Source organism: Aricia agestis, chromosome 6, assembly GCF_905147365.1.
Source record: "Aricia agestis chromosome 6, ilAriAges1.1, whole genome shotgun sequence".
Lineage (NCBI taxonomy): Eukaryota > Metazoa > Arthropoda > Insecta > Lepidoptera > Lycaenidae > Aricia > Aricia agestis.
In genome coordinates, this window is record NC_056411.1 from 4,967,652 (window position 1) to 4,989,483 (window position 21,832).

Sequence of the window (21,832 nt, forward strand, 5' to 3'; positions counted from 1 at the left end):
CTGCGAATAAACCTTTTTATAAGTGCTGCTTTTGAGAAAAACTCAACATACTTACAAAGTGTTAAATAAAGATCTTTGTTTAATAGTATGCTACAAAAATGATTCCCATAAATATATTCATCTAAATATTATCCTCATTTTTTATAAGTTAAAACAAAGGCATTTTTGAAAATTTCAGGTGCCTACCTGTTTTCATTATTAATAACGAGTAAAAAAAACACGTTTGTTGTATGGGATATTATTTGTTGTTATAGCGGCACCAGATATACACAATCTGTGAAAATTTGACGTCCAGCTTAAGCGGTTCTTGAGTTACAGCCTGGAGACACACAGACGGACAGACAACGAAGTCTTAGTAATAGGGTCCCGTTTTTACCCTTTGGATAAGGAACCCTAAAGACGAAAAAGAAATGGATAATAAATTGGATAAAAAAGTACATACATATTATAAAGATGTAACCATGGCCCTTGGGCTAAGATTTTTTTGAGTCCTTTTTTCTCTATTTCCTTAAATATTTTTTCAGACACAAAGGCCTGGCTAGTTCCTAGTTTCCTACAACGGTAGGAATCGTTGTAGACTCGACGTTACAAAGACAATACTAACAGTACAATACTGTCAGAAAAAAAATATTAAAATTGCTGTATTAACAAAAATAAGATACTTATGTTTTTTTTGGCTTGATTAAAATCACGTGCTAATGTTGATATCCGTAATATAATTAATGCATTGTCTTATAAATGCTTGTAAATAAAGTGTATCACTTATTCACAGTATAAATTCGGTTGTAAACAGTCACCCAACATTGTGATTTGTGATCGGAAAAAACGAGAAGAAAATTCAGGTATGTAAATTGTAAGGTTAATTTATTCATACTTTTTATCATAATAGGTTGGGGAAAAAGTCTTTTCGCATTATAGTATCTATGAACTTGTCATAAAATATCTTGGGCTATATCAATTGCGTCTGGCTGATTTTGGTATCATTAAAAAGTTTGAATTGTACATCAGACAATTCTACATTCAAATTAGGTAAATGTGAGATTTTCATTTGTTTTTCTTATTGTTAAAATGAGTGATTTGAAGAAATTCGATACGTTTTAAAATTTTATTACAAAAAGGTAAAAATGCAATACAAGCCGCGAAAAAAAAGTGATGTGTATGGGCCTAATGCAGTATCTGTGAGAGTAGCGCAAATTTGGTTTAAGCGTTTTCAAATCGGTGATATCGTCCCTCTGGTCGCCCTGTTACGGACAAAACTGATGCCATTTTTGAAAAAGTGGAGCAAGATCGGCATAATATTAGTAGTTACGATGTAGCTGAAGAACTGGGGATTGACCACAAAATGGTTTTGGCGCATTTGAAAAAAGCTCGGTATACAAAAAAACTCGAAATTTTGGTGCGTCATGAGCTCACTGAAAGAAACCTAATGAACAGTGTACTCCTTTGTGATTCCTTATTACGACGTAATAAAACCGAACTATTTTTGAAGAAGCTGATCACTGGTGATGAAAAGTGGATCACGTACGACAGGAACGTGCGAAAAAGATTGTGGTCAAAGGCTAGGCTTCAGGCGGTCAGGCTTCATGTGGCGAAACCCGGGTTAACTCGCAACAAGGTGATGCTGTGTGTGTGGTGGGATTGGAAGGGCATTATTCATTATGAGCTGTTACCGCCAGGCAGGACCATCGATAATGAACTGTACTGTAAAAAAATTAAAGCAAGAAGTTGAGAGAAAGCGGCCGGAATTAATCAACAGAAGGAGTGTGGTTTTTCAGCATGATAACGCTAGACCTCACACATCTTTAGCCACTCAATAAAAAATACGGGAGTTTGGCTGGGAGGTGTCCTGACCTTACACCTTCAGATTTCTACCTGTTTCGGTCGCTGCAGATTTCCATAAGCAGTGTCAGGTTGACATCACAAGGGGACTGCCAAAACCACTTGTCGCAGTTTTTTCATTAGAAGCCCCAACATTTTGATAGCAATGGGATCATATCCCTACCAACAAGATGGCAAAAAATTATCGAACAAAATGGCACCTATAATACTTTAGTCAATTGTCAATAAACTTCTCGAGATGTAAATTTTCCTGAACCGCTTTCAATAAATAATAATAATTATGAGAATGTCTAGGTTAGTGAAAATATATTGGTTGAGAAATGAAATTTAAAATTTGTTTAATACTTATAAAAAAGTAATAAAAATACACTTACAACGACTACTTACGAGTACACTACATACATTTTTTTCAATTATTATCTATTAGATTTTTTATGTTTGTGTTATCTATGTCTGCAAAAAAGATAAATATTTTTTAATAATACATATAATATAATTACTCTTATAAAAAGTTCTTCTTTTCTGGTTCATTACAAAAAAACCGACCAAGTGCGTGTCGGGCCACGCACAATATAGGGTTCCGTAGTACCGCTAGTTTTTGTTATTTTTTGTATGGTCAATGAATGTAGTACCTACCTATTTATAACGTTTTTTACACTACCTACTAACAACATAATCCTAGTTTCATCTACGAACGCCTCCGTGGTCTAGTGGTATAGAGCGCGGCTCTTGACTCGGAGGTCGTGGGTTCGATTCCCGCGTTGGAAACATGTTATTTCCAAGTTTAGTTAGGACAATGCAGGCTGATTACATGATTTTCTGACAAGTAAGATGTTCCATACGTCGGATGGGCATGTAAAAAGTCGGTCCTGCGCCTGATCTCTCGCCGGTCGTGTCGGTCTACTGGGTTGTGAGAGTAAGGGAATAGAGAGTGCTCTTGTGTACTGCGCATACCCTTGGACACTATAAAATTACTCGTAGCTGGCCTGGTTTCAATGAAACTGGCCACCGTCACTGAAACCGGTGTGGGAGCTATTATTAGTTTCATCAATGGAATTTGAACGAAAAGTTCCTATAATATACTTCGCCGAATAGATTTTTTTAGTTGATCAACTATTACTCAATAACTTATGACGTCTTCTTAGCCGTGATAGTTTTCTTTTTAAATTCAGCATATTTCCTACTCCCGTGAACCGTTTAGCTGGTAGAAGGGACACTGGACTCTAACAATTTTTTCCACTTTAAAACTTCACATTTCACAAATGGATCTTATACGTGGGAGAGCCATGCATCGGCACGAATGGGCCAGCTCGACCGGAGAAATACCACGTTCTCACAGAAAACCGGCGCGAAACAGCCTTTGCGTTGTGTTTCGCCGAGTGAGTGAGTTTACCGGAGGCCCAATCCCCTACCCTATTCTTTTCCCTAACCTCCCCTTTTCCCTTCCCTTCCCTTCCCTACCCTCCCTTATTAACCTATTCCCTCTTAAAAGGCCGGCAACGCACTTGCAGCTCTTCTGATGCTGCGAGTGTGAGGTGACCCGTTTGCTCGTTTGCCCCCTTATTTCATAAAAAAAATGGATCCCTAAATCGGAAAATGATCTTTGAATACTCATAATATTTAAAAAAACCTTTCCAATGACACCTAACACGATGGGGGGTGGACGTGAAAAAAAAATATCATCCCCTCTTAATGTGTAGGAGAGGTACCATAAAAACAATATTTTTTTAAGATTTTATGTACCATTTTGTCGGTATCATTAATATGTGCATTCATGCCAAATTACAGCTTTGTAGGTCCTATAGTCTCTGAGCAAAACCGCGGACAGGCAGCCGGAAAGACGAACAGACGGACAGACGGACGAACAGACGGACAGACGGACACACCGACGGACAGACCGACGGACAGACGGACAGACGGACAGACGGACAGACGGACAGACGGACAGACGGACAGACGGACAGACGGACAGACGGACAGACGGACAGACGGACAGACGGACAGACGGACAGACGGACAGACGGACAGACGGACAGACGGACAGACGGACAGACGGACAGACGGACAGACGGACAGACGGACAGACGGACAGACGGACAGACGGACGGACAGACGGACAGAAGGACGGCCAGACGGACAGACGGACGGACAGAACGCAACTATAAGGATTGCTTGTTGACTACGGAACCCTAAAAACACTCTTTTAAGTAGGAGACAAGAAATAGTAAAGCATTTATGAAACTTTTTAATCGGGACTTAACGCGACTTATTTAAGTAGTAATGCTACTACGAGTACATACTTTTTCTCGACGACTCGTAGTAGCATTACTACTTAAATAAGTCGCGTTAAGTCCCGATTAAAAAGTTTCATTATAATGCAACGCGAAAGTTTAAAATGTTATCTTAAAGCATTTATTTTGACAATCAGCAGAATTATTATTTTAATTATAGGGAATATTATTATTTTTATAAAAATTACTATTTTGACCACTTAAAAATTATAACAACTTAAGTGTCGCACACTCATAAAATATTTCCAAACGTGGATCCTTATAATAATGTGTGATTTTATAGCAGTGGAACTTGTTTATCTTACTTTTTTGTGATCAGTCAAGAATAATCCCGACCATCTTTCAGGCGCCATGAAGATCGCTCTTCTACTTTCTTTCATGTCTGTGGCGGCGGCGTTTACCGATGTGCCGAGCGACCCCGCCTTTTACGACGCATTCCTGAAGAACTCTACAGCTGTCAAGCAGTACTTAGGTTGTATTCTTGACATGAACCCCTGCGATGACTTCGGGAGTCATTCCAAAAGTAAAAATATTTTTATTACTATAGTATAAAATATAATATTGTTTTTTTTTCCAATATTTATTTTCGATTTCAATGAAACCGGCCACCGTCACCGAAACCGGTTTGGGAGCTATTATTAACGCCTCCGTGCTCTCGACTCGGAGGTCGTGGGTTCGATTCCGCGTTGGAAACATGTTATTTCCAAGTTTGGTTGTAGGACAATGCAGGCTGATCACCCGATTGTCATGACCGAGGGGGCGGCAGGGGGGGGGGGGGGGGCAGTGGGGGGGAAGCTGCCCCCCCCTCGATCATGTTGACGTCCCTACTAAGTATATTATCTAGTACTTTTATCTTTTGTTGCCCCCCCCCCCCCCCCGGCCCAGAACGAAACTTCTAAGAAAATATAACTTAGCTATAACCTCTTTGTTTTACAGAACATTTCGCCGACGCAATCAAGAACAAGCACCTAGATTGTCAGGGATGTGATCCGGTACAGAAACACTTAACCCACGTCCTGGATCAGGTGATACATCAGGAAGAATACAGGGAGTACTTGGACGTGTTCAGGACGAAGTACGACCCAGAGGGAAAATACATGGCGGAATTGGAAGAGAGCGTTAAAGACTATTAAAGTTTAGATAATATTGTAATATTTTCGTTTTAAATAAATATAAATAAAAAAAATGTTTTATTTCGACAAACATTTTTTATATTAATTATAAACATTGCATAGTGTAATTTTTCTTTAAATACTCGTGTGTAAGCCCAACTCAAACTTGGACGTTTTTTTAATATAGCCCAGCAACGCAGTTAAAATTATTTAAATCTTTCGGGTGTACATTGAGCAGTACCTGCTATCCATAAGGCGATTCATATGCCCGTTTAGTTTGCTAAAACAAATTAATTAAAAGAAAAAAATATAAACAACTGACAAACAATATAATAATCTGTATATTAATACGTGAGCCAAAAACTTTGTATTCCTTTTGACGAAAAATGCGGTAACGTAGGGGAATGAAATTTTGCACAGTTATAGTTTATATGATGAAGAAGTGCATCGAGTTAATATTATTTTGAAATTATGCTTTTATCATACATTTTTTTAACAAATAAAACATCACACACACTAAAAGCCATTTGGGAGAGCCATGCTTCGGCACGAATGGGCCGGCTCGACCGGAGAAATACCACGTTCTCACAGAAAACCGGCGTGAAACAGCGCTTGCGCTGTGTTTCGCCGAGTGAGTGAGTTTAACGGAGGCCCAATTCCCTACCCTATTCCCTTCCCTACCCTCCCTTATTCCCTTCCCTTCCCTAACCTCCCCTATTACCCTATTCCCTCTTAAAAGGCCGGCAACGCACCTGCAGCTGATGCTGCGAGTGTCCATGGGCGACGGAAGTTGCTTTCCATCAGGTGACCCGTTTGCTCGTTTGCCCCCTTATTTCATAAAAAAAAACAAAAACACGCACACTCAAGAAGATGACAGATTTTTGAGTGACAAACCTATACATACGATTTATACTCTTTTATTTATGGTTGAAGTCTGTTGACAAAGAGTTGACAAATTGAAAATGGATTATAGTTTTTTTTTTATTGAATCTTAGTTACTATTAGACAATGCTTACACGGCCAGTCTGAGATCAGCTGAGTCCCAGAGACAAGAGTTGAAAAAAAATATATGATAAAGTCAATATTTTTTTACAAAATATAGGTTACTTAGTCCTAATGTCGATGAAACTTAGATCGAATTTCGACCATTGGGCGATCTCTATTGTGTCTCTAGTATGTTGATATTTTGATACATTAATTTGAAAAAGTATGATTAAATTTTTAACATGTCATTTGAGTCAAAATGTAGTTTCGATCATTGATTAGAACCGCAAAGTTTGATATACTGTAATAACCAGTAAATCATACTCATATACAATTCCTTTAAGTTGTATATATTAACAAACTAAAATCACATATTATCAGAAAATGTTTATGCAAAATTTTTGGTCAGATCTGACCAAGGAATCATGTTGTCCTTAAACTTTAACTCCCTTTTCACCCCCTTCGATGACGAATTTTGAAAAATCCCTTCTTATGTGACACCTACGTCATATGAAGAGTGCTCCTCCGTAATTTCAAGCTCTACGATCAGTAGTTTTGCATATACGATGTTATCAGGACAAAGGATTTTATATAATGAATACAGATCAGCTTGCCTGTCGCCTGATGAGTGATGACACAAAAAAATAATGTTAACTTCATCTAAATATTATCCTTATTGTTTATATACGAGTTAAGAGGGAGAGATATTTATAAAAACGAAATAGAAATGGACAATAAATAGGATAAAAAAATACATATTATATAATTTACATAATTTTTATTAAAAATATTCACTAGGTACTAAGATTTCGTTTAATCATTATTTCTTTTCCCTTAAATTTTTTCCAGACTCAGGCCTGGCTGTTCCAGAACCAGCCCAGTTATCAGAATCAGTATAGAATCGACATTAAAATATTAATATACCAACTTTAAGTACACAAAATATAATATGCGGAAACTAGAATTCCTGTATTGACAAAAAATAAGCAGTTTATAAAATCTTTCCGTTTAATAATTATGCTTAGTGTATTTGAATATCCTAAATATTATTCTGCTTAATTTTACAAATTTGCAACGTCTTTATATAAGTGTTTGGTAATAAAATGTATTAGTTAGTCACAATATAAACTTGGTTGCAAGCGGTCACCCATTCGTGCAATCGGTATAAAACAACAAGAGTATCAAGGTATGATATTATAGATCAGAGGTTCCCAAACTGTGCGCCGTGGAAAGGCAAGAGGGGCGCCGTGAGTCGATCCTCCATCAGTATCCGAAACCACAAATATTATAAAATAAAATTATGATATTAATTATACAAAGCAGGCAAATGATTAAATATTTGTTTATTATTATTTACTTGCTTAACCTACCTATTATAATAATTAAAGTTATTTAGGTATGTATCTTTTTGTAATAGCTAAGTAAATTAGGGCGCCGTGACATAGTATTGATACTTGTTAAGTGTGCCGCAGGCTGAAAAGGATTGGGAACCCCTGATATAGATGCTAAAATAATAAGATTTATCTTACACTTTTTCGACTGGAGAATTAAAATTAAATTAATTCGCCAGAAACCATGCTTGTGCAACTCAGAAAATAAAAGAAAATCATAATTTGGAAACTCAGTTAATTTAAGTCTAAATGTAAGTGTCATTTACCATAATAATTATTGCCAGTTGCCATCGCATCTTAGGAAACATTAAAACCAGAATAAACTTTTGCAGACGCCATGAAGATCGCTCTTCTACTTTCATTTATGTCTGTGGCGGCGGCGTTTACCGATTTGCCGAGTGATCCCGCATTCTACGAAACCTTCATGAAGAACTCGACAGCTATCAAGCTGCATTTCGGTTGTCTTTTTGACATGAACCCGTGCGATGACTTCGGGAGCCATTCCAAAAGTAAAAATATTTTTTTTCGAGATCAGCTTACGATAAAAATTTTGATTATATTGACACAGTAATGTTCGGTGATATTAAGTGATATATATTATATTGTCTCTAATCAGAGTTTTTTTGGTTCTGAATAGACCAGGTATTCAGAACCAAACAAATTTATTAAATACTAGATGACTCCATTGTGCCAAAATTCGTTTATCGCGTGGGAACCATTTTCCGGGATAAAAAGTATCCTATGTCATTTACCGGGACTCAAAGTATCTCCATACCAAATTTCAGCAAAATCGGTTCAGCGGTTTGGGCGTGAAGAGGTTACAGACAGACAGACAGACAGACAGACAGACACACTTTTGCATTTATAATATTATATTAGTACGGAAGTCACGGTAATAGTTACCGTGTTGTAAGCTAGTAAAACTTATACTGAGTTTCACTAGCTTACAGTTTCTTTACTTACTTCTTTACTTCACAGAGCATTTCGCCGACGCGCTCAAAAACAAGCACGTAGACTGTAAGGAATGCGACCCGGTACAGAAGCATATCAGCCACATCCTGGATCAGGTGATACATCAGGAAGAATACAAGGAGTACTTGGACGTGTTCAGGACAAAGTACGACCCAGAGGGGAAATACTTGGCGGAATTTGAGGAGAGCGTTAAAGACTATTAATTAGACTTTAGAGCAGCTCACAGACTCTTTTGGTGGCGGAATCCTTTTAACAGGGTAGACAGAACTAAGAAGTACCTCGGCTTCAAACAAACGGGAGAATCTACGCAAGTTGAGCACTAGTATCTATTTCGACATGTTTCACAATGCTGAGTAACGCATTAGTAAGGCGCGCGCTGGCCGATATGACAAACTACGTGAAGCGTATGAGATCTCTTCTGTGTTGGCCTACTCGTTAGTTATGTTTACTCTGCTTTTAATGACCAAAGCTAAAACACGGGCGGACGCGGACGCGGGCGCACGCGTCGGAAGACCGCCGCGGGCCACAAATCCGCGAGCGGGCACACGTCGCATGCGCCCATCTTATTTAGCGCTGCTAGTATAATTTTTATCTCGAGCGTGCACAATTATGTCGAGTAGATTTAACCATGGATTAGTCACTAATTTATTATTTGGCAAAAAGACGTCAACGGAAACAGCATCGACTGCGAAAAGCGTACGCCCGCGCCGTGTGCCCGCCGTACCCGCCGCGCGTGTGACAGTCCGTCGCCCGCGTCCGCGCTCCGTCGCACACGCCTGCGCTGCCCATACTATTTTTCATTATACTCACGTTAGCGTGCGCCCGCACGAGTTTTAGCTTTGAAAGAAGAAGTAATATTTTTGAAGTACTAAAAAAATGTTTTGTCTTTGAATGAATTGTCTCCATGCTACTGTCTGATGAAGATGAGTAATGACAGCACCCAACCATCTTCGCGGTTAAAATGGGCACTGTCCAAAAAAATCACACCTACTTTTTATTTTTTTTTTCGTTAAAATAGGGTATTTTAAGAATATAAATTAAATAATTTTGAAATTCATTGGCTAGTTTTTTCTCAATAAATTTTTAAAGTTTCGCTCTGACGTCATCACCGGCGGCCAATTGACCTCTACAGTAAATTTCCTTTCAATCTTATTTATAATGGCTGGTTCGTCAAATGCAAGTTCTCATTATGTGAAAGCTGATACGAAAAGCTTACCAAAAGTTCGAAACGTAATGTTGGTCGAATTTATTGCAAATTTAACGCCATTGAAGATCAAACTAAGGTTAAACATATTTATTCAAAAATATAAGTAACTAATGGGTATTTTTTCGTTTATATACAGAAAAACCGATCACTGACCTTATTCCTCGAAATGTTTTTGTATTAAGCAAAATTAAAAAAATGGACAATCCCCATTAGGGTCTTTTATAAGAATGATACGCGAGGCCATAGAAATTAAATAAAAATAAAGTTTAAAAAACTAAAACCCGACTACTAAAACGCGCTCTAAAAAGTACGAAACAAGAAAACAGTTAATAGGGATATGGAAATGTCTAAAGGATAGCCGTGGTGGTATGTATGCCCTTTATTGTATTAATATAATATAATGAATCTGTTTTGCTCTAATAGATGGCATACGACCACGGCTATCTTTTAAGCATTTCCATATCCCTATAAACTGTTTTCTTGTTTCGTACTTTTTAGAGCGTGTTTTAGTAGTCGGGTTTTAGTTTTTTAAACTTTATTTTTCTTTCAATTATTTTGGGGCTAAGATTCACTCGATCTTAAACTATCCAATCCTCAAATGATCGAGGATCATGGAGATGTTTAACAATTTATTTGGTTCTGTTTCACTAGGTACCTGTTGCCCGCGACTTAGTCCACGTTAGTATAATAATTTTAAAGGAGATGGATAATTTTTTTCCAAAAAAAGTGTACTTATGTTTAGTTTAGGGTACAATTACTTCACTTTTAATTTATAACCTTGTTTCTAAAAAAGGAGAATCAAAATTCAACATTAACGACGCGCTAACACTTCCACGAGGGAGGGGGGGCAACCCCCCCAAGTTCCAGCCAAGCCCTCCATATAGGTAATTAAATGATAGTCAAAAAGTGTATGTTTAGTTTAGGGTACAATTATTTAACTTTTAATTATTTATAACCTTGTTTCTAAAAAAGGAGAATCAAAACTCAACATTAACGACACGATAACACTTCCACGAGGGAGGAGAGGTTTGGGGGGGCGCACCCCCCCCCCCCCCCCAAGTTCCGGCCGAAGCCCAAGCCCTTCATATAGGTAATTAAATGATAGTCAAAAAGTGTGTGTTTAGTTTAGGGTAGCAGTACCTCCAAGTTCCGGCCGAGGGCCAAGCATGTGGAGGACATGGTAATTAATTAATGATACTCAAAAAGTGTATGTTTAGTTTAGGGTACAATTACTTCACTTTTAATTTATAACCTTGTTTCTAAAAAAGGAGAATCAAAATTCAACATTAACGACGCGCTAACACTTCCACGAGGGAGGGGGGGCAACCCCCCCAAGTTCCAGCCAAGCCCTCCATATAGGTAATTAAATGATAGTCAAAAAGTGTATGTTTAGTTTAGGGTACAATTATTTAACTTTTAATTATTTATAACCTTGTTTCTAAAAAAGGAGAATCAAAACTCAACATTAACGACACGATAACACTTCCACGAGGGAGGAGAGGTTTGGGGGAGCGCACCCCCCCCCCCCCAAGTTCCGGCCGAAGCCCAAGCCCTTCATATAGGTAATTAAATGATAGTCAAAAAGTGTGTGTTTAGTTTAGGGTAGCAGTACCTCCAAGTTCCGGCCGAGGGCCAAGCATGTGGAGGACATGGTAATTAATTAATGATACTCAAAAAGTCTATGTTTAGTTTAGGGTACAATAATTTCTTTTTAATTTATAACTTCGTTCCTATCAAAACTCAACACTGACGACGCGACAACATTTCCAGGTGGGGGAGGTTTGATATAGGCCAGAGGCGAAGCCCCCCACACCATTTCGATATAAGCAACATTTACCTCCGACCCCCCCCTCTCCTACCCCCCCCCCCTCTTTATCCTCCCCTTCCTATTCCCATCCCCCCCTCCGATCCCGATTTTATTATCTTTATATGTGATACGTGAGCCAAAAACTTTGTATCCCTTTTGACGAAAAATAGGGAAACGTATGAGAATGAAATTTTGCACAGTTATAGTTTATATGGTGAAGGAGTGCATCGAGCTAATATTATTTTGAAATAATGCTTTTATCATACTTTTTTAACAAATAAACATTACATACACTACAACACACACACTAGGAAAAATGACAGATTTTTGAGTGACAAGCCTATATATACGAATCGTACTCTTTCGTTTATGGTTGAAGTCTATTGACAACAAGGTGACAAATTGAAAATGGATTATAGTTTTTTTTTATTGAATCTGAGATACTATTAGACAATGCTTACACGGCCAGTCTGAGATCAGCTGAGTCCTAGAGACAAGAGTTGAAAAAAATATGATTAAGTCAATATTTTTTTACCAAATATAGGTAATAGTCCTAATGTCGTTGACACTAAGGTCGAATTTCGACCATTGGGCGATCTCTAGTAATATGTATTTGTATAGATATTGTATTGAAGTGATTTATGAATTCTTGCAATTATCAGGTGATTGCTCGTAAACCCGTGAGAAATTGATAATAATGTTTACATATTTGAAATGTGCTAATAAAGCTCTTTCTTTTGATGCCCCACACGACATTGTCAGGAAAAATATATTTTTTTGTTCTTTACTTTCAGTCCCCGAGATGGTGCTACAGTCAATTTAACGTGATGTCATGTAGCCTATAACCAGCGGACAGTCAAGAGGCTTCTAACGACACCTGATTTGTCCAAATGCGTTAAGTAGTTTTAAAGTTACGAGGGAACAGATGAACATCCATATCCACATACATACATACAGGCCAAAATCATAACTCTCCTTTTTGCTTCGCCGTAGTCGGGTAAAAACACCCTAATTTTAACCGCGAAGATGGTTGGGTGCTGCTTTCTAGTTGGGATATAATTTTGATTTTAATTTTTAGAATAAGTATATAATTTTGAGCAATTTATAAAAATTAAAAAGCTAACTTCACGTAATAAAAAAAAAAAAATAAAAAAAAAAAATAATAACTTTATTAAACATGTGAAAGGGACAGAACACAGCCAGAGTTAAATAACAATAAAACAAGGAATTCAAGTAAATTGACATGACGCATACAACATTTAACTACCTACTTAAAATTAAACTCGGTTATGGCTGTGCAATGCACACACCCCATGTTTAAAGGGGTAATTCACTCAGGCATCGACCGCGGCAAGCCGTGGCGCCTGATCTTCCGTGGCCCCCTGTCAGTCTGTGATCCCACAAACGGCACTCTCTTATAACTTATAAGTATATCTTGTAAACATATCAACAAACACATACATGAAATACAAACACATATATTATAATCAGAATAGTGCAATTCTGATTATAATTATGTATTCTAATTATAATCAGAATCCATAAATACGGTCTGCAAAAAATATCAGGTCGCAGTATTTGGAATTATCTGTTAGTTTCGAGTGAATTAGTCATCATCTTCGGAATAACAAGCAGCAATCAAGTACAGGTAAATTAGTTTGATTCAAGATACATATTTCAATTGATGCACAACCATCTGTTTCAATGGATGTAACATAGTAACTAACCTACTAGGTTGTGAGAGAAGTGATGACGATGGTCGATGACGAATAATCAAATATGCTTAGTAGCATATTATGCTTTCAGTTCTTAAAACAACACCGAAACCCCCAAACATGTATCTTCAAGGAGGTTGGAGTTCTGTTGACCGCCTTCGAACCACGACATAACTTGGTGCAAAATCTGACTTTTTGCTAACACTTCATATAAAACCAAAATCACCATATTATGTTTCCATTTAAATTTTGGGGAGTTCCCTCGATTACTCCTGGATCCCATCATCAGGTCACCACTTTTATGAACATGGTACCAATCCACAATCATACACTATACAACAAAATAAAAAAATTGAAAATCGGTCCACAAACTGCGGAGTAATCGTTGAACATACATAAAAAAAAAACATATCCATAGCCGAACATAGACCCTCCTCCTTTTTGGAAGTCGGTTAAAAAGCGAATGTTTGTCTGTCTGTCTTATAGTTCTTCACGATTGAACCGCTGAACTGATTTTAATTTAATTTTGTAAAAATAAACTATTGAGTCCTGGGAAAGGACATGAGACACTTTTTCCAGAAAAATTTACGGTTCCTGCGCGATAATATAATTTTCGGGCAACGGAGTTGCGTGCATCAGCTAGTTCAAGACATTGTCATGATAGTTATTTAAAGCGACAAAACTTACATTTACAATGTTTTTAGTGGCTACAAGTTATTTTTTTTTTTTTATATATAAATCTGTTAACAATCTGTTAAAGGTTGGAACAATCAACCTTAGACTGATTTGCACTTAGACTTATTTCATACAAATAAAAAATGACCTTGGTTTTTATACCCGCTGGATATTCACTTGCATTAAACTGTTGTTACGATGTGTTTAGTACATTCAAAGAATATAATGTTTTTAAATTAAGTCATTTTGTTATAAGAAAACAGAAAACTTTTACATATTTAAGTATTGGAAGAAGTTCCTTAATTTATCTTTCATAATAATATGTTAAGACTATGTCAAAATCACTAATAAATATATTTAGACTTTTAATATATTTTACAGTTGCACAATAGTTACAATTGCATAGCAGAATCGAGCCAGAAATTGTATGTTTTTAAAAATACGTAATCATAAAGCGATACTTTCAGGAACCAGGGGCGTAGCTACCGCCGTATCTGCCGTATCAATTATACGGGGCCCCGGGACCTTGGGGGCCCCAACGTGTGTATGCAAAAATAAATTCAAAACTTTCCTAATATTTTTTTTTAATTCAGAAATAATTTCAGTGGACATTAATTGATTTTTTTTTGTTTAGTTAGGCACCATAAAGGTCAGAGCCAGGGCGGGGCAAGCGCCCCAGCTTGTCCCAGTGTAGCTACGCTCATAGTGCATATGCCAGCTATTTTAAAGGGCGGCTGCAACGGATGTGATCCCACACAAAAAAACTACGTCCACATTAGTAACATGTTGGTTTTACATGACAAGAACAAATCTTACTTTGAGGAGTTTAAGACGAAGTACGATCCAGAAGGAAAGCTAGAAGAAGAAATTAAAGACTACTACAATAAATTCGTTTTGAATTTATGTGTTTTATTGTTTTACCTCTATGAAGATGTAGACATGTTTTATCTTAAATAAAACATTTCTACACCTTCATCATCTGAAATTGCCGTTTTGTTTAATAAAAGTTAAAGCCCTTTTTTTCGAACCTATTTATTTCTGTTATTTAAACTCAAAGTAATCAGCCCTGCAATTTTTATAAATTATCTATTACTAGCTCTTATCCGCGGCTTCGCCTGCGTAGAATCCTGAGAACGACATAATTTTGAGGAAGAAAAAAATCATTATTTCCGTCCTCGCTTAAGTCATGGTCTACCACTGACCTCTATAATACACTGGACAGGCTATGCCGTACAAAATGACAGCTATTTCTTATGCCGATTTGAAGCGCCGCGGTGAGCGTACTGTGAACTAATTACATAGAAAATTACAGCCGCCATTTGCAAAATAGTAGTTCCAAGTACACTCACTACTGCTTTCACATAGCAATCAGCGCCAATATGGCGACTTTCAAATAGGAATATTTTATTGATAGCGATCGCCTGTCCAGTGTATTATAGAGGTCAGTGTGGTCTACCCATATTATACGTTTAAAATAATACAAGTTTTGACTTTTGAGCTCTTAGGCTGCGTTTTCACTGAAGCGGAGCGGAGCTTAGCGGTGCCGAATTGACCAATCACCATGCTCGAAATCTTCGCTGTCATTCCGCTGGAATAGCACGATTGGTCAATTCGGGCACCGCTAAGCTCCGCTCCGTTTCAGTGGAAACGCAGCCCTAATCTGTGTGCTAAACATTCAGTTCCATTGCTGACGTATTATGCCTGCAACAGCCCATTGGTCGTCTATCACGCGATAAATGCAGCTATTGGCCGCCGATAACGTGATACGCGGTCGAAGCCGCGATAACCCCTCATACGCATCTACATTCACTCTCCAATCTTCATCTTCAATCTCAATTCATAAATCTCATATTATTATCTCAAGAACAATAACACAATTATTTTGTAATTTGTTTATGTAGGTGAGGTTTTAAAAACTTATATTATTAGTTAGTTAATATTATGATAACATAACTGCCTGTGTTTTTTTAAACAAACATTGGTTCAGCGCCATCCACTGAAATTCACAATTTTGTTTTTTTTTCACATTTTTTTTTATAATTTACAATTTAAAGCTTCTGCACTTTCATCATCACCCTAAGGTTGGCTGGTAGAGAATGCCACTCGGCATTAAGCCCGCCTATGTAAATATTTGCATGAAGTGATTTAAATAAATAAATAAAGCCCTATTATCATAACAAATTTCCATCAGTCGAGCTGGTATTGAATTGGGTTTTCACGCGATATTTTACACAGGGTGTAACAGATCAAAGTGATAAAAGGGGGTGTAATAGGTTCACTAGCAAAGTTGCAGCGCTAAAAAGTAGGCTAAAAGGGTTATTTTTAAAATTTTGTATGGGCCAAATCATGACGTTGGGGGCATGACTATTTTGGACTAGATGACGCCCACAACTCCGTTACGCTAAAATTAGTTTGTCTCGTGGGAACCGTACATTTTGTCGGAATAAAAAGGATCCTATGACCTTTCTCGGGACTCAAATTTCAGCAAAATCGATTCAGCGGTTTGGGCGTGAAGAGGTAACAGACATACAGACAGACAGACGGACAGACAGTCACACTTTTGCATTTATAATAATATTAGTACTTATGGATGGATATAAACCATAATATTATCTTGTTTAACACCAAAGTCAATTAAATGTTAATGGTGTTTTTTTATAAACTAAAACCTAATTAAAGTTTAATTGGAACTTAACGGACGGATAAGCAAACATAAGGTCTCTTCATAGCTACGAAATATAAAATACATCTTATAAATACCGTCATAAATTGCAGAAACGTCAGTAGCGAATTACTTCATGGTTCAGTATGGATATCAGGTAAGAAATAAATTATTTTTAATTTGCTATATTAAATGCGGCTAGTTTAAGCGCAGTGTGATGTTGGAGTGTTATGAATATACAAAAAAAACTTGAGAGGTGTCAAGGGACACCCGAATGGAACGAAGTTATTTCTTATGTTCAAAAAACCTGTGCCTATGCATGAATTATACACTTAAAAAAAATATTGAATAAAACGCCATCGCGTCATTGTACTTTATTCTCAAAAACGCCATCTAGTTGACGTACAGGAATACTATCAACGCCCTCTGCCCCTACCATGTAGCCTGTAGGTACTAATAAAAAAGTGTTTTGAGTTCGTATCGTATATCGAGTTTAAAAGTACATGAATCATGATGTACCAAACGACATAATTCTGCAGCAACTCCAGCAGCTACTGCTCTTTCTGGTTTTCCACAAAGTTCTTTTGCTAGCTAAGCTTGCTAGCTAGTTCACAAAAAAAGGAGTAATAGTTGTCTGCTGTTACTTCATGACGTCCGCCGCTACTTACTTCAATTTAATGTACTATCAGAGAAATGGATTCATAGGCAAATGGCGGACCAACGTGATTTGATTGTATTATGTCAAACCCAGTAGACAGATCACAACTTACATTGAAACCAAATACGTAGGTTTGTCAACTGCCTGTGATTCAATTTCTTCAAAGGTTGATGGTTATTTATTGTAACAAAAGTTTAGGCGAGAAAATTAAAAAAAAGAAGCCATTTCATGAAGCATCATTTGAAACCTTGTGTCAAAACGGTTTTAAGCGTAATTGAAATTATTATTAGCCCAACGTGAAGAAATGTAGCCTTTATGTGATCGCACATTAATTGTCAAGCCCCGGGTACGTGTCGAACGCGCCGCATAGTACACGAAATGCGGCGCATATGGTGCGGACGAATGTGCGAGGTTTCACATCATTTCATACAACGAATTCTAAATCCTTAGCGCGATCGGCGCGTGCGTACTGATAAATGTGCAATCTCCTGAACATAATGTCACCATTTTTTTTCAGGAATATGAGATGTGTTCTGCTACTGTGTTTTATTTCACTATCAGCGGCGTATGAGGACGTGGATGACAACTTTATGACAAAATTTGTTTTGGCCAAAGACAAAGCTTCGCTTGGTCAATATTTCAGCTGCCTGGTCGATAAGGGACCTTGTGATGAGTTCGCCCAGTCCGTCAAAAGTTAGTATAATATTGTATGAGAGTAGTTGCTTCATAGGCAGATGGCGGAATGTAATTTGGCCGCTTTATAACCCAGCCGTCAGATCACGACTAATTATAATAATTAACCTGGCCAGGGCCTGTAGACAAGTGGCAAAGCGCTAACGCTAACGCTAACGCTAGCGCTACAAAATGTATGCGATTTGACATAAGTCATCGCTTCGCTAGCGAATACTAATGTCAAATCCATACATTTTGTAGCGTCAGCGTTAGCGCTAGCGTTATCTACGGGGGCAGGACGTCGGTCCGTCAACAGCCTCCTGACCAAATGACGTAGGTCCGTCAACTGCTTATGAAACATTTTCTTCTATGGTACTTAACTGTAAATACGAAAGTGTCTCCCCACCATGAGGAATGATGAGGCGAAATTTTCCGTGAGAATACATTCACTAGGACAGGGATGGCGAACCAATAGCACGCGTGCCAGAAGTGGCACGCGATATAAAATTTTGATCACGCTACTGAGCACCAAATTATTATAGTGATACTCCGTTGCGGCTAAATTCGTTTATCGCTCGGGAACCGTACATTTTTCGCGATAAAAAGTATCCTATGTCCTTTCCCGGGACTCAAAGTATATCCATACCAAATTTCAGCAACAATTATTGGTTTAGCGGATACGCGTTTAAAAATTACAAAGAAAAATATGTTTGATGTGCCATCAAACATATTTTTCTTCTCACTCTCTTTCGTCTATCAACATCACTAAATAATTCTTCACAAAAGAGGCACGTTGATAAGCTACGCGTAAGGTTCGCCATCCCTGTTCTAGGACATAACTGGTAAAAATGTGCAGCTAATATTACTACTAAAATTACAGAAAACTAGTATTTTTAAAAACAGCATTAGAAACAATTAAATTATTCGTACTTGCTGAAAAAACGATTGCTAATATTATCGTGCGCAGCAATAGTCTGCGATCATGATAATTCACGTCCGCGCTGTTACGCACCGCGTCGATAATAATTGCTATTGAAGTGATTGAACTTGCTATTTAACTCGATGCAAAATAATACGCGACGCGAGCGGTGCGATGCGATCCGAGAGTTCACGATACCGCTATTTTAGCAAACAGCAAAGCAATAGCACGTAGCTTGCTATGACATGAAAATTAGTACGATAATGAAATTAATTGAAAATAGCATTAATTCCTATTACTATAACGACTAGTTATAATTGCTTGACGCCCAATAGCACCACGAGTCCATGACACTCTTTGGGAACCCCAGGTTTATTCCCAACTATTTCTTCCAGGTCACATGTCTGAAGTAGTAACAAGTGGTTGTAACAAATGCGACTACGCCCAGAAGCACGTCTCGCACTTCTTCATCACCACTCTGAGGAGGGATTTCCCGGATCTATATGAGGCTTTCGAGAACAAGTACGACCCTGACAGAACTCTCTTGCCCCAATTGGACGAAAACTTGAAGGAATTCTGGTGATAATCGTGTTTGATGAGACAGGCAGTTGTGTAGCTGTGTTAAGTATTTATTAAACTTTTTATGGCAAACGTTATAGGTATTTTTTTCTGGAACGAAGTTCCTTATCGCGCGTTCGACGTAATAGGGGCTAGACAGAACGATATTTGACCTCGACACTTGCATGGTAGGGGCAGAGGGCGTTGATAGTATTCCTGTGCGTCAACTAGATGGCGTTTTTTGAGAATAAACAGCAACGCGTTGTTAGCATTCCTGGGCGTCAATAGATATGGCGTTTTTTTTAAATAATTTTTTTTGAGTGTATAATATGTGTACAGGTTTTTGGAACATAAAAGAAATAACTTCGTTCCATTCGGGTGTCCCTTGACACCTCTCAAGTTTTTTCTTTCATGTTTTCGCGTGAATTTTATGCTTATATTGGATGTTAGTCTCGTATATCAAACCCTGAAAAAAGAGTTAGTAATAGAATATTATTATTATGCTTTCTCTTTCTCATACATATTTTAAATAATAAAGAACATGAAAGACTACATTTTAATCCAGAAGTATCACTTTTGGTCTACGAAGCCAAAAAATAAAATCGCATACGGAAGACGTATGTATGCGGCCGGCTATATAGGAAACACAGCCGCCATTTGCATATAATTATACCATAAGTATATAAGCAGCTATGTGTAATTACGGCTTGGGAGGTTGTACATAGTTTTTGATACGCATTAAGTGGCAAAAAATTCATTATTATGTTTACGAAATACATGATTTTTAAATGAGGTGTACAAGGTTACTTTAATATAATTATTATAAACTGTTCAAATCTGCCAAAATAATTAAAGGTTCATAATTTGAAAACCAATTAGGTTTTACAATTTTATATTATTCAAGCAATTTAATTTTAATTATTATCATAATTTGTGACTTTTTAATTATTTTTATTTTATCATATTTAGTAGAATAGACACCAATAAATAAACAATGCACTGTATAAATTGTTGCTAGTATACAAAATCATCCATACTAATATTATAAATGCGAAAGTGTGTGTGTCTGTTTGTCCATCTGTCTGTCTGTTACCTCTTCACGCCCAAACCGCTGAACCGATTTCGCTGACATTTAGCATGGAGATATTTTGAGTCCCGGGAAAGGACATAGGATACTTTTTGTCCTGGAAAAATGTACGGTTCCTACGCGATAAACGAATTTTGGCGCAACGGAGTAGCGGGCATCAACTAGTTCACAATAAAAAAGAACATCAGCGGTGCCATAGAAAAGACATCAACGCAGGTGCATGTGACAGAATGTTTAGTATGCATTTTGCAAACGCATTCTCTTTAAAATTATGGCAATTTTATAGAAACACTACACTTAGTTAGGTAAGGTTAGTTTAGAATTTTTTTTAGCAACTTTGCCACCAGAGCAACACAATATTCCAGCTCTTTCCTCATTCAACTTTAATGCCCCACACAAATTTTTCATACGGAAAATTTTAATAAGCCTGTGGCTACTGTAATCTAATGTAGCGTCATATTCAAAACCACATTTTTCAAATATTCCCCAAGAATTTCTAGTAAATCTTTGCCAGCGCTCTGCTTCACGCTGAGCAAGTGCATAACGTCGAGCATTTGTCTTATCCACTGTCTCAGAAGCAGGCTGATTAGCCATAAGCTGGGCATGCTCTCGCCGTCGCAAAGTTGCTTCTTCAGGCATCGGAGTGGACCTCAGGGTTGCCATGCGCTGAGCGCTTTCTTGAAGCCGAAAAGCTGTCTCTCCAATTGTTTCAGAAGCAAGCTAATTAGCCATAAGCTGGGCATGCTTTTGTCGTTGCGAAGTTACTTCTTCAGGCGTTTGAGTGGACCTCATAGTGGACATACGCTGAGCACTTTCTTGAAGCCGAAAAGCTGCCTCTCCAACTGTTTCAGAAGCCAGCTGATAAGCCATAAGCTGGGCATGCTTTCGCCGTCGCGAAGTTACTTCTTCAGGCGTCTGAGTGGACCTCAGGGTTGCCATGCGCTGAGCGCTTTCTTGAAGCCGAAAAACTGTCTCTCCAATTGTTCCTCCCAAGTAGGAGACGGGGGAATTTTGAAAATCGATTCACAAACGGCGGAGTAATCGTTGAACATACAGAATTTAAAAAAATGAACATAATTAACACCTCCTTCATTCCGTAAGTCGGTTAAAAATGTTGACTAAAATTTTGTCGAAATTGGTTCACAAAGAGCAGAGCATTAGAAGAGCATTTAAAAATGCAAGAGCATTAAAAAAAAAAAACAAAACATATCCTCCATTTTGAAAGTCGGTTAAAAATTTAGCCTATGACGTGTTAATCCAGGATGTCAGCTACCTCCTTGTAG

The 21,832-nt window shown here is 37.7% G+C and overlaps 3 protein-coding genes across 4 annotated transcripts in view; all 3 read left to right on the forward strand.

The window, feature by feature from the left end:
- LOC121727921 (myb protein) overlaps nt 1-21,832 on the forward strand; it is a 525,795-nt gene that overhangs the window by 78,320 nt on the left and 425,643 nt on the right. The window lies entirely within an intron of this gene.
- On the forward strand, nt 4,611-9,066 carry LOC121727925. Of its 2 annotated transcripts, none has more exons than XM_042115991.1 (2): nt 4,611-4,653; nt 8,596-9,066. In XM_042115991.1, the coding sequence occupies exons 1-2, from the start codon at nt 4,617-4,619 to the stop codon at nt 8,790-8,792; spliced, it is 234 nt and encodes a 77-aa protein (XP_041971925.1). In that variant the 5' UTR covers nt 4,611-4,616; the 3' UTR covers nt 8,793-9,066. The 2 variants fall into 2 exon arrangements, with proteins under 2 accessions (XP_041971925.1, XP_041971924.1); XM_042115990.1 differs by lacking the exon at nt 4,611-4,653 and adding an exon at nt 7,940-8,126.
- On the forward strand, nt 16,802-19,487 carry LOC121728079 (ejaculatory bulb-specific protein 3-like). Its single transcript, XM_042116186.1, has 3 exons — nt 16,802-16,812; nt 17,831-18,006; nt 19,300-19,487. Exons 1-3 carry the CDS (start codon nt 16,802-16,804, stop codon nt 19,485-19,487), a joined length of 375 nt encoding a protein of 124 aa, XP_041972120.1.

Coding starts and splice junctions, on each gene's coding strand:
- LOC121727925 (XM_042115990.1), top strand. CDS start 7,955: ATGAAGATCGCTCTTCTACTTTCATTTATGTCTGTGGCGGCGGCGTTT. Junction 8,127..8,595: donor CTTCGGGAGCCATTCCAAAA/GTAAAAATATTT, acceptor TTTACTTCACAG/AGCATTTCGCCGACGCGCTC.
- LOC121728079 (XM_042116186.1), top strand. Junction 18,007..19,299: donor GTTCGCCCAGTCCGTCAAAA/GTTAGTATAATA, acceptor TATTTCTTCCAG/GTCACATGTCTGAAGTAGTA.